General features: G+C 36.3%; 2 protein-coding genes and 1 long non-coding RNA gene across 7 annotated transcripts in view; 2 read left to right on the forward strand and 1 right to left on the reverse strand.

Annotated features, from left to right (window-relative positions):
- The window catches only part of LOC105282681 (upstream stimulatory factor 2), a 97,826-nt gene extending 94,087 nt beyond the window's left edge, over positions 1-3,739 (forward strand). For 4 of the 5 annotated variants that reach the window (XM_011344871.3, XM_011344873.3, XM_011344870.3 and 1 more), the window contains exon 6: positions 3,466-3,693. In XM_011344871.3, coding sequence (XP_011343173.2) covers positions 3,466-3,678 — 213 coding nt within the window. In that variant the 3' untranslated portion in view covers positions 3,679-3,693. Of the gene's footprint in view, positions 1-3,465 lie in introns of all 5 variants that reach the window. The other variant, XM_011344874.3, reaches the window with a different exon arrangement.
- A 6,034-nt stretch (positions 3,740-9,773) lies between these two features.
- Positions 9,774-13,580, forward strand: LOC105282680 (glucosylceramidase). The gene is made up of 9 exons (XM_026969133.1): positions 9,774-10,294; positions 10,487-10,708; positions 10,769-11,003; positions 11,135-11,288; positions 11,490-11,650; positions 11,835-12,226; positions 12,603-12,831; positions 13,004-13,117; positions 13,305-13,580. Exons 1-9 carry the CDS (start codon positions 10,258-10,260, stop codon positions 13,399-13,401), a joined length of 1,641 nt encoding a protein of 546 aa, XP_026824934.1. The 5' UTR covers positions 9,774-10,257; the 3' UTR covers positions 13,402-13,580.
- A 398-nt stretch (positions 13,581-13,978) lies between these two features.
- On the reverse strand, positions 13,979-16,633 carry LOC105282679. Its single transcript, XR_894559.1, has 3 exons — positions 16,265-16,633; positions 15,388-15,558; positions 13,979-15,300 (listed from the first exon to the last, which is right to left on the reverse strand). It is a non-coding gene; the product is annotated as an uncharacterized LOC105282679 (long non-coding RNA).
- Between the last annotated feature and the right edge of the window lie 493 nt (positions 16,634-17,126).

Consider the following 17,126-nt stretch of genomic DNA (forward strand, 5'->3'; position numbering starts at 1 on the left):
GCCGGCCGTAGCTGATCACGAACGAATGAATCTACTTACTAGCTAGTAGTAATACTCGATCTGTGGTCAGACGATAAGGAAAGTTAGCTTGCGGTTTATCTGCGAGCGATGAGTTATTATCAAAATTCAGATGAGAGAAATGCCAGAAAATTTATCAGATCTCTACGACATGCAGAAATACGGGAAATATATGTGTCGATTCTCATGAAGCATGAGATGACAATAAGAATGATAAAGGATCTCATTAACGACGCTGAGAAATATCTCACGCGCGAGGAAATTTGATCTCGATATGGATATATCACGATCTTATCAAAAGGAGCGTTTCTTTTTCGGTAAAGAAAGTAAGCTGGTACGAAAAGATTCGTCGCGTTATAATTAGAAATAGTATGCGTTATGTTATTATTATAAACTCTTATCTTGCTTCGAAGTTGTTTACACATTTTGAACTTATGAATACGTGCAAATAAATAGGATATACATATGTAAGTAAATTGATGCGATATATCAGTCCGTAATAACGTGAGGCACGATTGATGATGATATCTCTTCGAATGAGAGAGGAAGGGAACTCGTTCACTTTTACATATTCAAAGGTAAAAGACAGAGAAAGAGAGAAAGAGAATGGACACGGTAACCCCAAGCTACCGCCTTTTTAAGGCGTGAATGATAGCGCTATACGTCTCCGATCATACACAGGGGAGGATTCGAGTGGACGCGCTTCGAGTATCACACATGGAGGTCCTTCTGAGTGAAATGATAAAAGAGACATCCTCCACGGAACTGGGGGAACACTGGAGGATAAATTTAGAAAGCTGTAAATCTCGTGAAAATCTCTCGTCGAGGCAATGTAGTCGACAAGGATCACGAAGCAAGCCATCAACGAAGGATACAAGGGACAACAAAAAAATGTGTACACGTAAAAGTACGTCGTTTTCTACGATTATACCAATGGTGATAAGGATCGGGTCCACTTAGCATTGAATTTAGTGTAAGTAAGCGATGTATTACTTTCCTCCCTACATTTTCCTTTTTTTCATATAAAAATATAATCAAATTAATAGAATTAAATATTAAGTCAAGAAGAAAGGATTCCTTAAATAAAAAGTAAGATAAAAGACGAATGGCAGAGGATGCGGAAATATGTCGAGGTGCAGCAGAGTGTGAAATCGAGCGGTTTCTCCCGATTCATCCACACAAGTGGTAATTATTTTCTGCGATTATTGGAGCAATCGAGCGTTTATCATACGGACGGACATGTCACCAATTTAGAGTTTGCAATATCCTTAATTCTCACGGCAAACTCGTATCGTGCTCGTAATGTTGCGTACCATTGCCAGCGGATTTTCGAGCACCGGCGCGACCGAGTTTATGCAGATTAACCAACGAGATCGCGCTCTCGTCGGCCACCCATCATCAGCAAGATCCGCTGTCTTAATATGTCTCGTTACTGTGACGAGTTGCGGAAGAATACAGAGATCCCCCTAAATTCATAAAATACAATTACGTTGAAAATACATTTGGATGACTGTCAAAATTACTAATCCCTTGACACGTTGCGACAATAATTTATTAGTGTTTCGCATTGTCGGACTACAATCAAGATGCAGTTTCTAAATATTGTCAATCTCGTATAAAATTAGTTATCAACTCTATAATTTGAGTAATTGTATTAGTAAGAAGACTTCAGAGGAGTGTTTCAAATTCATTCGTTCGAAATAATACATCTACCTCAAAGAGAAAGAGAAAGAGAGAGAGAGAGAGGGAGGGAGGGAGATAGAGACTCGACGAAATTCAATTTAAGTCAACCTAATTTATTCTCGGAATACGGGAAGTAAAGACCGCCGGATCGTATCGTTGACATCAAAGGAGGATTTTATCAGTTTTGATTCCATGGTTTCCAATTACAGTTCGATGTGCCTTAATACGGCCTGCGGTTAATTTCCACGAAAACTTTGCTCTACTTTTCCCTTGCTCAACGTCAGACATGAAAAAACCAGAGTTTTCAAAGTGAAAATGGAGACTAATTAATTTCAAGCAGACTCCGTTGTGGCCGAATACTATTTCGAATATTTGATTAGATAATTGATATTGCGCTTAAAAATATCATCACGACAGAAATGCGGTATGCGTCAGTCGTTCGTGATTACTCGCCTCGACGAGGCGAGATGAAAGATGCATCCAGACGTCCGTGCGGTTCATGGGAAAATTGTTTGTTCCCTTCGATTCACGTTCGACGATCCTTACCGGAGCCATTATCGAGGTACCTCGAAGACTCACGTCTTTGGACGTCGAATTTACTGTCTCTCGCTCGGGGAAGCGTGGTTTCATCAATTTTTGATCGATCGCTTTACGCCCCGACTTGCGTCGCACCGAAGATGGATAAGAACGACATCAAGAAGCGATCCACTGCCTTCGCTTTGGACTTGTACTAAATTTTCCTCGCGAACGATCCCGCCTGTGCCCTTCCTTTCTTACATCCGCTCGCTTTCTTAATAGTGACTTTGTTCAAGACGCTCATGGAAAAAGTTCGTAATTCAATAAACGATACGCGCCAATATATAAAACGGAGGAGAACAACTTTATTACGTTCTTACTTTTAGCATTATTTTAATATTTATTATTATTTTATCGTTTTAATATTTATTATTTATGTCTTGTTATATTACTTCATGAGAAAAAAGCACGCTGATTTTTATTAAGACAAGGTAATCGACAGTCTCGAGCATTGTAACTGCACGTGTATGCTGCTTCTCTCGATATTTGTACGACTTGGTTTTCTGCAATAAGACCTGGCGATAATCGAGACACTATAGTAGCAGGAAACAGTACTATTCTTGAAATTGTCGATGGCACGTATACCACGAAAAAAGGAAACGAGATCGTTTGCTGTTCTGCCAGTCTCTCGTGACTCATCCATTTTATCTGCACACGAAACGAATGGTCTTTCTAGTCGTGATCGATCTCGTTCGCACCGTTGATCCATTTCCCAGCATTAATGATACATCGAACCATGTGAGAACGAGCCTTTCTGAAGATGCAATCGGCTATCACAAACGCTTGAAAATGTTATACTAGTTCTCACTGTACGAGTTTATAAACTGACGATATGTTTGTTCCATGATTTCTAGCTCATTGAGTTACATTATGTAACACATGCTGAAAACACATTGCGGTTAATGTACATACCGTATTATTCATACATGTGCTTTGTATTGTATGACATTCGCAGATCAAGTTACCTTGGCCTGACTATAATTGAAAGCTGTAAACTAAAGCGACTGCGTGAACTTTATTACAATTAAGGAAAATATATTTTCCTTAAAAAAGTACTCTATAGAGTCAGAGATAATTTATAAATTTATAATTTATAAATTTCAGTGATGTAACTGGATAGCTGACTCGAATGGTTGCAGCGGTAATCGATAGTATTTTATAGCCATTAATATCCTTCTGATCTTACAGGTAGAAGGGGCACAAAGAGCTTTCGATGATGGGTGCAAGAAAAAGAAGTCCTGGCGGATCCGTAACAGAAGAATCGATACGAATAACGCTGCATTCTTAATTATCGAGGGATCAACTTTCCGAATGGATTATGGCGGATTAATTGGCGAAATGAATAAGTCGTCGATTATGGAAAATATTCCAACGTCCCGGAAAATTTTAATGAGTACTTGATGCTATGTCGAGATGTGAGAAAGAAGTGCAAACGTAATTTTAAATGATGGAAAACTTGTTTGGTACTCGTTTGTTGGAAATAACGAAATATATTTTTCAATCGGGAATATTATACGTAGCACGATGATGAAAAAGAATATCAAATAAAATTTGTGTTTTAGCAGAACGATCCAAATATCAGATTTGCAATTCATGAATGCCATGTGCATAAATAAATAACTTTGTCTCACTCAATGTAAAACACTAATAAATAACCGAAATATAAATTTGCGTCGGATATATCAATTAGCTCTAGATAAATTTTGGTAAATTCACGTGATAGTTTGGAAGTCTGTGCATTCCAAGTAAAATTGTAACGTGCAAGCAAAGCAAACAACTTGCTTGATACGCGCCACGTGATCCTGTGCTTAATCTACGTAGTATTATACATGCCTGTAGCATCTTGTTTGTATTCCTCGACATCAAGTGTCAGATGCGAAACAACTTCGAAAACTACATATAACCGAGAGCTCACTGCAACTTCCTGGATGAGTTTCGAAAAGAACGCGTCATTAACTTTCACGAGTCACGGTGTAAAATTCGTTCATGGATAACTTGCTCTTATCACACGTGTGTCTTACAGGTATCCATGCAATTTTAATGTCGTGTAATTTGTGTACAGCTGTAACTTTTATCGAACGTCGAACCTATCCATTCCCTTTATAATTCGACTAAACTATAATTAAATAGCGATTAGATATCGTCAAGTATCATTTGTTGTGAGATGTGAGTAAATCCAGAATTCAATAGTAATCAATATCAATTCGGTGATATCAATTCGATTTGTTTAAACTAATATAATACAACTACGCAATATATAAAATGAAATAATTAGCACATGTGGTGAAAACATTTGTCAAACAATCGGAAAAATGGAGAGTTTCACATTTCACTTTTATAAAGAATATCGTATATCTCATATTGTTTTTAGTTTGTGAAACAAAATATTACATTATATGATATGTGATATTCTTCGACAATATTTGTCTCCTTGAGATTGCGAAATGGAATTTTAATGATTTAAACGCTACAAACAAATGAATAATGTTTTCGAGGACAATGTATGTTTGTCAATTTGTATGCAATTTTGCAATTGCGAAATACACGCGCATCGATAACATCAATCAAAACTAACGCAATTACATTTTTTTATGATTATGATTTTTAATAATTTATGATTTGTACTACTTTTTTCAATGCTGCTTTATATGCGCTGACAATGAGTAATACGCTCAAAAGATATTGTATTTTTAATTCGTGCAGTTTTGCATTTATTTAATATTCTTATTGTATCTTTATTGTATAACTGATAAATCTCTAAACAATTTCTAAAAAGAGATAGTTATTGCACAAATAAACCTGTTAAAAGAGGTTTTACAATCACAATTGTTTTTATTTCGCGCCAACATATTTTATTTCTCCATCGACGATATTTCATAGTGCGATATGCGCTATTTATTCGGTAAAGATTTTTTTGAACAAAGCAACGTCCGCAGTTCTCTTCGTCATTCGAGACTGAAAATCCTGCGCGGGTGCGGCACAACGAGAAGGTATGTATCGAGATGCATTATTTAAGGCCGCGGTGGCTCTTATAGGCAAGCTTCGAAGCTAAACGAATATTTGGTCCAGTGATTACCTTATGAGTGAGCACACACCTCGTCGGCTTGGCGGCCCTGTTCCCCGTTTACAAAAGAAACTCAATTTAATCTCGAAACGAGGCCGAATATACGCGCGCGAATTAATGGAATCCAGTTCACTCGTTGCAACTAGCTTGCTGCTTGGATTCGTCAGACAACTATAAACCAGAGCGATTCAGTGAAGCGTAAAAAAATGCAAGCAAAAAGTGCACAGTTGCAGAAAATGGGAAAAAAGCGACACTTGCAAAATATACGCACTTTCTACATTTTAATAAAGATTTATGTGCATTTATGTCTCATGATCGCATTTATATCACATTATCTTATCGTGATAATGTGCATATGATATTACGATTATTTTTGTCAAACGTTATACAACACAGTTCATCAACTACGCCGATGTTTGATTTTAAACGCAGTTTTATAAGCAGTTATTAAATAACATAGAATTGCTGAGATATTTTTCATCAAAAGATAGTTATAGAAGATATTTTAGTTCGATCAATCTACAGAAAAATACTGAAAACTTATCAGGTGGTTACAATACAAAAAACATATAGCATTTCCTTGATATCTGTTGTTTGTTGTACTATTGTAAGTGAGTGACGGACATGTTTCCTTGGATCTTTTTAATGTTCTTTAATATACGGAAAGTCATTTTCTACCAGTAAGTATATTGAGAATTTTCATAATAACTTTTATATACAGTGCTGGCAAAAAGTTCCGGAACGGTTAAAAATCTTGGAAAATAATGATTTAGTGGAAAAATGTTTCAAACAAAAAGTATAGGGCTTAAAAAACTCTATTAAATGATGATATATATTTGACCTTGGTATGACCTTGGAAAGCCCGGTCATGGTCAACATAAAAATCTGAAATGGAAACCCCTATTTTTTATTACATATTCTTGTAGCTTAGCTCGAGAGCTTTTCGAAACGCTATAATAAATTTTTTTCTCTTACGTATTTTTTGACTTATAAGGCTTGAAGGTTACACAGTACCGCCGGCATTAGAATTACCCAAGGTGTACCGCGTGGAGGTTGCACGGTCGGATTTACACCTCTTTTGTGTGTGTGTGTGTGTGTGTGCGTGCGCGTGTGCGTGCGTGCGTATATGTGCGTGTATGAGTGTGTGTGTGTGTGCGCGCGCGCGTGTGTGTTCTTCATAAAACTAACTTCACAAAAATAGTTTATACTCGTATGTACGAACAACGGCATTAATGCCGTCCGAATACCCGTGTGATCGCACACAACGATCGGGTCGCTTACACAATACCGGTTGTAGGTGAGGTAAACACGAGCGAGCAAAATAGTTATCGGAACACTTCACCTATACGCGAGAAAGTTTATAAGTGACGCGCTTTCTTAGTGTGCGTCACACGTATTTTCGGACGTCATTAATGCCGTTGTTCGTACATACGAGTATAAACTATTTTTGTGAAGTTAGTTTTATGAAGAACACACGCGCGCGCGCGCGCACACACACACACTCATACACGCACATATACGCACGCACGCACACGCGCACGCACACACACACACACACACACAAAAGAGGTGTAAATCCGACCGTGCAACCTCCACGCGGTACACCTTGGGTAATTCTAATGCCGGCGGTACTGTGTAACCTTCAAGGCTTATAAGTCAAAAAATACGTAAGAGAAAAAAATTTATTATAGCGTTTCGAAAAGCTCTCGAGCTAAGCTACAAGAATATGTAATAAAAAATAGGGGTTTCCATTTCAGATTTTTATGTTGACCATGACCGGGCTTTCCAAGGTCATACCAAGGTCAAATATATATCATCATTTAATAGAGTTTTTTAAGCCCTATACTTTTTGTTTGAAACATTTTTCCACTAAATCATTATTTTCCAAGATTTTTAACCGTTCCGGAACTTTTTGCCAGCACTGTATATACAGGGTGTCCCAGGTTTTAACCGACAAACTGCGGGAGCATATTCTACTAGTGGAAATAAGAAAAAATTCTTATATCGAGTTTGCTTAGAAATGCTTTATTACAAAGTTATAAACCAATATTGAAAAGAAATATGAGATAAGTAACAACGGAACATAGTGTAGAATTTGGAAGGTTGAAGATGTTTATGTTATGTGTGTTCACATGTATTCATGTTCACTATGTTGAAACGATTCAGTATGATTGTTACTTTTACAACAGTAGCTGTTAGATTTCAATCGTCGTGTGAACTAGCAATTACTATCAGAATGCCAAAAGTGTTTTCAAATGAGGAATACACTGATATTCATTTCGTGTACGGATTCTGTGACGGAAATGCACGAGCTGCCGTACGAGAGTATCAACGTAGATTTCCTAACAGGAGAGTACCAGATAGATTTAAAGCAACGAATTACTAATTCAGTTACTGAGATGCAACAAAATTTTCAGGAATGTCGTACCGTAACAAATTCTGTACTACGTCGATGTCTAGCTTGTATCGATGTGCAAGGACAACATTTTGAAATGCGTCACTAAATCATTGCGTAGATAATTTTTATTTTTGTGAAAAAATCCATTGTTACTTATCTCATATTTCTTTTCAATATTGGTTTATAACTTTGTAATAAAGCATTTCTAAGCAAACTCGATATAAGAATTTTTTCTTATTTCCACTAGTAGAATATGCTCCCGCAGTTTGTCGGTTAAAACCCGGGACACCCTGTATATATATAATTGTTAGCAAACATAGAATTAATAACAATCATGACTTTAATTGGTCTAATATTATCATCCTACATCAAGAAAATCATCTCCGTAAAAGAGAGATTACAGAAATGTTTTTCATTAAGAGCATTGTAATGCTATTGGCATTAGTGTGACCCCTCTATGTTCCTCCACCTTCCTCGCCTTTCTCTTGACATTGTAATGCAATCAACCTACAGAAAGACACAGAGGACTTGTCGGGTGTTTATGACACAATTTTGATAAACACTTAGAAAATTTTGCACTGAGCATCAGTTGTTTGTTTGACTCTAAGACGTTCGGAAGTGTTTCCTTATGTTCGGTTTTAAGGCTGTTCATCGAGCCAAAAGTCATTTTCGGCCAGTAAGTTTTTTCATTAATTTTTTCATTAATTTTCCATCGTTGTTTGACCAATGTATCATAGTTTAATCTCCTTTCTTTGTATTGTTAAATTTAGAAAGTGACTTATTGATTACTATACACTTTTATTCACTTGATAAGGACCAGAAACGTTGTGAATTATCAATAATAAAGGGCCAGAAAGGGCAAACTAAAAAGGCTTATCATAATAACTTTTATTAAAAATTTCTGTTCTCTTATTTGTTTGTGATAATTTTAGAAAGTGACTTACTGACATCTGATGATTATTTGACACTTGATAAAGACCAGAAGTGATTGAAACGTTATGTATTTAGTAATTAATAAAATTTGCCAACTTAGTCGGGCAAAAGAATTTTCATTATTAAATAACATAGAAGCAACATATTATATAATATAAGGAATCATTATATATTACATATAAAGAGTTATTATACATTATATAAGCAAATATGAAAGCAAATAAGAAATTTATAGAGATAAAATTAATAGTCTCTCGTGATGTCACATGCAAATGTCTCGTGATGAACATTTTCATGATAAGATAATGTAGAGACATGAGACATAAATGCACATAAATCTTTATAAAAGTTTTTAAAGTGTGCATATTTTGCAAGCTTTTTTATGCCGTGCACTTGTTTCTTGTATCTGTTTTCACGCTTCACCGAATTACTTTAATATCTGAATATGTTCTGTTAAGACAGCTATATCTGTGTGTAACACCTGTATGTAACGCATAAACTACAGTAACGTGCAAAAGTTTAAGACAAAAGTAAATAGAAAGTAAATAGAATAGAGTAGATTCAATCAATTTATATGACTCTTTCAATTTTATTCATATAAAAAAATGTCTGTTTTGGAAAAGTACTTTCCATAATTCTACTAATGTACTTTTTTGATCTCTATTATTATTCCAGTATTCTTATAAATATTTAAAAATTATAATCTTATGAAAGAAAGGAAAATATGACTGATAACTACAAAAATAAGTTGAAAACTGTACATGTACTGTACAAAATATTTTCATTAGAAGCTTTCGTTCCGAGAAAACATAAAATCTGTAACGCATAAACTACAGTAACGTGCAAAAGTTTAAGACAAAGGTAAATAGAATAGATTAATTATAGTTATTTTCTGCCAGTAGGTAGCCTTTTATATTATATTGTATAATATTATGTTTTCATTTTATAATTTTTTCTTATTATTGTTTTAATTAATGTATATTTAGAAAATGACTTTGTAACGACACTTGTAAAGGACCGAAAGAGAAGGTCGAAACGTCGTGTCCACACCCAATTGTATTGCCAGCCTTGGTCAGTAATAAAGGATTTTTTGGATTAAATAGAATAGAGTAAGATTCGATCAGTTTATATGATTCTTTTAATTTTATTCATATAAAAGAAAAATAGGAATGTCTCCTTTTAAAAACAGTACTTTCCATAATTCTACTAATGTACTTTATCTTTGTTATTATTCCAGTGTTCTTATGAATATTAAAAAATTGTAATCTTAAAAGAAAGGAAAACATGACTAAAAATGATAAAAGTAAGTTGAAAACTGTACATACAAAACATTTTCATTTGAGAGAACGTTGTCTCAAGAAAACGTTGAAATTTCAAAAATAGCAATATGCTTACGCATGTGTGTAGTCTCTCTTACAGCTTCTCTTAAACAATCTCCATTGAACTTTCCCATGTCTGAAACTTATGTTTGTTACTGTACAAATCATGGAGAGACGGGAATAGCTTCTTTTTCCATTCGTGCAGGCGCGGAGGAATTTACATTAAAGCCACGACCAGTTTCAGACAGTGGCTCAGCAAGTTCACAATGTGGCGTGCGATCGTTCTCGCTGTATTAGCAGCAGGTAGATTGCATTTCACTTGTTCACTCGTTGATTATTTTTTAACTTCGTTGAAACTTCCGTAACAATTACACAAAATTCTCGCGTAAATTTTTGTATTATGCATGTAGGAAAAAGAACGGTGCACAAAAACACATATAGAATGTTAATTAATCCAGTAATTGATCAAGTTATCAATCGAATACGTTTCTGAAGTAAGTGTCAACGTTGAGTCAACTGGTTGCATCAAACGCCAATCGGAATCGAGAGGAGATGACGATGGTCACTACTGTGTCTGCAATGCAACCTATTGCGATGAAGCCCCAGATGCTGTCAAGCCACCGGATCCCACCGGATATGTTCTGATAACTTCGTGCAAAAGTGGTTTACGATTTCATGTATCGAGCGGCAACTATGACGAGATCGATTTCTATGCTGGTGAGTATTTCTAATTCATATTCTAGGAAGAATCGTTTTTTGAACAACTTATGTCATTAGATTTGGTGGCGGCACAAAATAAAAATCAAGAGGTGTTATCAGACTTTTTCGGCATATTCAGTCCTTTTCGTTCAGAATGTAGCGAGAAACCGTCATATCCGCTTACACCAGGAGTAATCACCGTAAATCAAACCGATGTATATCAAGAGATATTTGGGTTTGGTGGAGCTGTAACTGATGCAGCGGGTATCAATATCCTTAGTTTGACAAAAGAGGCATCCGATAACTTATTGAGGTATTGTAAATTATAAGTCAGTCGAGACTTTGAAGGAGATTGACATGTGAAATACCTGAGAATTTTACGACAACTATTATCTACTATAACTATTAGAAAATTATTTTATTAATACAATTTTCTGATATTAGGAACTACTTTGGTCCGAATGGAATTGAATATAGTTTCATCAGAACGCCAATGGCTGGCTCGGACTTTTCAACGAGACACTACTCTTACGCGATGGTAGAAAACGACACTTCACTTGACAACTTTACGTTGCAAATGGAAGATTACGTTTACAAGGTATCAAGGTTTATTCATTTTTTAATACAAGTCCATTTTTTGAGCAGAAATTTTAATTGAAATTTTAATGAATTTTATTCCATTTTATTGAAAAATAAAATTCAAAATTTGCATTCCCGAAAATAATTTGTTGAATAATAGTCGTAAATAGCTGCGCGACGAAACATACATACATTTTATTAAACATTTACGTGCTAATAGATACCAGTAATAAAACGAGCTATAGAATTGAAAGGAAGCGAAATTAAATTGCTAACTGCGCCATGGAGTGCCAGTTCCTGGATGAAAACGAATAATAATTGGACAAATGGTGGTACATTAGATCCGAGATATCAACAAGTGTGGGCAAATTATTTCGTCAAGTAAGTTATTCTTGTCATATATGTTAAATTATGCAACTTTCTTTTCAGCTTATATTTTGTATTTATGCTATTTCGTGAAAATTTTGTTTATCATTACGTCATATATGCTTTTTTACACATAAATTTGTACAAAACTTATCGGCGTTTGATGTATATTTTAAAAGATTATTTTGCTCTCTTGTAGATATTTTGAAGCTTATCGACAGGCTAATCTGGAATTCTGGGGCTTGACGCCTCAGAACGAGCCACTCAACCATCTTTATGCTCCAGAACGTTTTAGCGGGATGGCATGGACTGCCGAGCAAGAGCGCAATTGGGTTATCGAATACTTGTCGCCTACCTTAAAAAAGAACTTTGGACACATTAAAATCTTTTCAGCGGACGAAAACAGACTGGCGTTTCCTAATTGGGCGAGAACGGCATTTGGAAATGAAAGAGCTAGAAATATCTACTCTGGAACCGCGATACACTTTTATTTCGATACTACGTTCGGACCGACGGTCTTAGACGAGATATACCAACAATTCCCAGAGAAATCGCTAATATACACAGAAGCGTGCAATGGAGTACAACTAGGTTGCCAAAGATTAATTCATATTTTTATATGAAACTTTTCTTGCGTTTTCACATATTCTTGTATGATCGATTTTTTGAACAAGAATATATTGTGATGAAACGTGAGACGTTATCTTTTCTTTCAATTTTTATCGCTAACAATTATTCTTTTTTTCATGTAAATATCTTTGCAAATATTCACTTTATGGAAATTTATGTTCGTAATTTTACAAGATAAATAAAAATTTACATGCCTGCTAGATTGCGATATTAATGCAAAGTCAAGAATTAAAATTCGACAAGAAGTTTAAGTCACGATTGATGTGAATATCGTACGTTGTTATATAATTCACTAGACAAATTATATATTTATTAGTAATAAATTATATATTTATAGCTCAACGAGTGATTCTTGGTTCGTGGGGCCGCGGCGAAATATACGCGAAGAACATCATCGAGAACATGTCGCATTGGGTGAGCACTTGGATCGACTGGAACATTGCCCTAGATACGTCTGGTGGACCCAATTGGGCTAAAAACAATGTCGATTCCCCAATAATAGTCAACAAGACCGCCAACGAATTTTACAAGCAGCCGATGTTCTACGTTCTTGGACATTTTTCAAAGTTCGTACGCCAATATTCCTTTGCCTCTCGGTTGATATCTCACTCAGCATTAATATAATCAAACGCTAAAGCGATGTGAATCCTTCCGTTGATGATTTATTATGCGTTTAATGTTTTTCTATGTATATGTATAAACATCGATTAATTTATTAATCGCGTTTTCGTTGAACAGATACGTTCCACCTAAAAGTGTGAGGATTGGCACAACTTCGGAAAACACTGAGGGAATTGAAAATGTTGCGTTTTCTAGGCCCGATGGAAGTATCGCATTAGTTCTTTTAAATCGGTGAGTTTCTTTTTGCGAATTATTATTATATAATGCACAGAAACGTGAGAAAGAGAGAGAGAGAGAGAGAGAGAGAGAGAGAGAGAGCGCAAATACAATATGCTTTCCTCACGCATCGTACGATACATACGAAACGTACATTTTTCACATAGTGAAAAATTAACTAGTAAGTTTTTCTTTCTTTCAGAAACGAGGAGCCGAAAGAAATTGTGATCAAAGATCCTATGAAAGGGGTAACAACGATTAATGTCCCTGGAAAATCCATAAACACGATGATATATTGATAACGAAAATGATCTGTCGTAATATCGGCAGATACAGATGACGGGCACATTGTGGATATATTTTCAATTGTTTTAGGCTTTTAATGTTGCTTATTGTGTCGTACTGTTAAAGCATAGAGAGTGCATATTTTATATATATGTATATAAAATAATAAACAAATGCTAATGTTGAAGAATAACAATTTCTGTAATACATCCAAAACCCATCAGCTTTGTAATCTAATCCTACTGTAATAATAATGCACAAATTGTTCTCTTGTTTAAGGATTCAATTTGAATCGCACTTCTCTCGTCAGTGTCTTATTTGCATTTAGTTACGCATTGTTACTTCGATAGTTCGCGATTACTCAAAACTTGTACATAACTCGGGTCACTCTCCATTAAAATTCTCGTTGGGAATTCTTACCTTCCAGGCAAGAATTTGCCGGATGTGCCGCATTTGATGAGCTCCATGGAGACGGGCTTGCTCAAAAACGCTTTCAATCTCGCTGAATGTTTAAAAGGTCTTCCGCGTTTAATCCGCTGAGTGACCTATGACTTTAATGGGAGCGGAAATAATTTAGACTTCAAGGCCACGTTTGCGTATAAATTCCATTTATTTCCATGTAGGCTGCTAAATATGTGTTGCATAATGTAATTGTTATCTTTACGTTCTTAATAATTTATGATCATGTATGACTTTAAATTAAACATAGACGTCCTAATCAAACTAGTCAAGGATGAACAACGAAACGCAATAAAGCAATGCTTATCATTATTGTTAGCATGCTTAAATAAGATATGACGTTTTGTAAAACGAGTTCTTTTCCTTTCTATTATCTTGGTAAATTCCTCGGTTACGTAATTCTTATCATGATTATCAGGTTCTCATCAACGTTTCTCTCCTTTATCATTCCGATGTTTTCTACGATTTCCAAAGCTGAATCCGATAACGATGCCGACGCGAAGGGAGATGTTCCCTCGTCGCTTGTGCGTCAGCAAATTTCTAAATCTGATCATGCGCTTCAGCGTGGCTCTAGGTGGTGAGGATAGTTGAGCAAAGATGAGACGTTAAATTTCAACCAATAAAATAAAATCTGGATCAAGGGTAGTTATATACGCGCGGACTTTGCGTTACTTCCGCGTGCGGACACTATGTGGGTTACTAGTCCAAGGTCCTGTCTGGACCACGCTTCAGGTCATCGCGCGAGCTCGTATGCGCATCAAATAATTCGCAAGCAGTTCCTGTGACCTATACATATATCTCGCTACTACTTTGCAAGTCTCCGTATTTGCAGTCGGATTCCGATCGGGAATACAATGTTTTCAAATCTCTCAAGAATTGATGAACACGACTCACACGTCTCTTGGATTATATTGTTCTCCAGATTTGGAAGAAATTATCAAAAGAAATCGGCACGTTTTTTGAGTCGTTGAAAAACAACTCAGTGAGCTTCTCGATTTATTAACAAAACCAAGTGAATAGGTAAGGGTACGTTTATGTTGGAGTAATGATAAAAGTTATAAAAGCAGCGATAAGAGTGGCGATAAAAGCTATTCAAATCTAATTTTCTTTGGTATGTTCATATTAGAGCGATGATAATACACAGCTAACTATATTATAACCTGAAAATTACCCAAAGCGTTGTTATATAATTGCACTTAAAAAAATGCACAGAATAATCGGGATTTATTTAAAATGTACTTGTGTTATACTTAATTCAATTGCAAATGATTGATAATTTTTGAAAAAATCTAACATAATCTTAAATATTTCATAATAAATATCATGTAATATTTAAGAAAAATAAACGAATTACTTACGTGTGGTATTTAATTCAACCAGCTATTTCATCCCATAATTTATCCAAAACGTATCTATTGTGGTGATTTCTATCTTTTTGGTCCCATAAAGGTGATCTAACAAATATTGCATTTATTAAATTCTCCAGATCCATGTTAACAAGAGCTGCTTCACTATAAACATCCACGTATGAATCAATGTACCTATCTTTCACCGTTACACTAGTATCGTCGTTCTTATCGTTTATCACTGCTCCAATATAAACGTACCCTTATACTATCTCGAAATACCACTTGACAATAAATTTTTGTGAAAATTTCATCATCTATTTGACGATAGAGCTGACCAATTCTGGGTCAGTTTCAAATACGTTCCTGTAACGCAAACATAAAGTACGACATGCTGAATGATGCAAAATTGTATATTTAGACGAACGAGTATTTTCTCGTAAGAGGCTCTGCGCGCGTGCTGTTATGTGTTATTCATGATGCTGCGGAAAAGCCGTTTTAAGTGGCAAAATGAAGTTTCAGTGGAAGAAAATAAGGTAGAAATATTCAAAAAATAAATGTGTATTAATTTATCGTTCTAGAGTAGATCGCGTTTGAATGCGGACTTTTAGAGAGAAGCAATTTAAAATTACATTTTTTAAATAAATACTAGGAGACTTTATTTTGGAGAAAGTACAAGGAGCATCGCAATTAAAGTGTAATCCAGACCAACCAATTTAGCATTTTATATCGGAGTGATATGTGCGTTTATCGTTACAAATACCAATTAGATAAAAGTGGAAGAATGAATGAGACCAAGACTAATTTTTCCAAGTCAAGTAGAAAAGTGTATGGTGCAAAGCGAGATGAAACAAGAGCTTAAGAAAGAAATTAAACGTCTAGTTTTGGGAAACGACATAATACATGAAGCAGAGAGAGAGAGAAGAACGTGGAGGGATGGAGGTGAAGGTCGTGGTTTAAGCCCAGGGAGAACCTTGCGCTGGCCGCCCGGCGCGATTCGATGTAGCCTATCGCATCTTGGATTGCTCTGTAGCGGTTCCAGGAGAGCACAAGATGTTGTTTCCGAACGTACCTTTCATGCTCCACGATGTCTGCCGATAAGTTATTCAATTCCAGCGCTATTGGATTTTCCTTTCCCCGTGAGATGAAGCCTCAGTCGCCGATCTAGCTACATCGTCGTGGCCGCAAGGACGGCTCGGTCGAGGACAGATTCGCTTTTCGCTCGTCATTCGGCGCATGTGCGCCTCGTAACGTCACGGTTTGCAAAAGGCCACGATTTCGCTCGCGATTTTGATCCTGCGCCCAGAAGAGACGGACCTGGCAGAACAGCCGATGCTGCGGCATCGTTTACGAGCAATTGCATACGATTAAGTACGCGATATCGCAAAAAGCATTGGCGCGACCGTGTGACCGTAACGAAACCACGAGCCTGTAGGCTCGCGATAAGGGAGCTCGCGTCTGATTTGCAACGTTGCGGCCTCGCCCATTCATTATTGATGCGGCGTATGTAATGGAGGGGGGCAGGGCGGGCTTCTATCTATCTATCTGTCTATCTCTCTCTCTCTCTCTTTGCACTACGCTTATTACACATGCGAGGAGACTGCACTTGCGGCGGTGGATTAAAATTCATAGACATCCTTGAGAATGGATGCGAGTGTCTCTCGAGTGCCGTAACGGTATCATCTCGCGAATCGATCATCGCTGTTCTCCTAGCTACGGTTATTTCGCGTTTCAAAGGACTATAAATAAATTCATGGAATATAAAATCTCATGTTATTCACGCTAAACAAGATTATCGAGACGCTTAATCTTTAAGTATTTGCGTCTGTTTTCCGCGTCGAATCTGCCTCTATGACGAAGACACGTTCGACACGTGCGCAAAAGAATACACACAATGGAATCGCAGACTGTGTACGGAAGACGACACGCGACGT

Source organism: Ooceraea biroi, chromosome 4 (genome assembly GCF_003672135.1).
Source record: "Ooceraea biroi isolate clonal line C1 chromosome 4, Obir_v5.4, whole genome shotgun sequence".
Classification (NCBI taxonomy): Eukaryota; Metazoa; Arthropoda; class Insecta; order Hymenoptera; family Formicidae; genus Ooceraea; species Ooceraea biroi.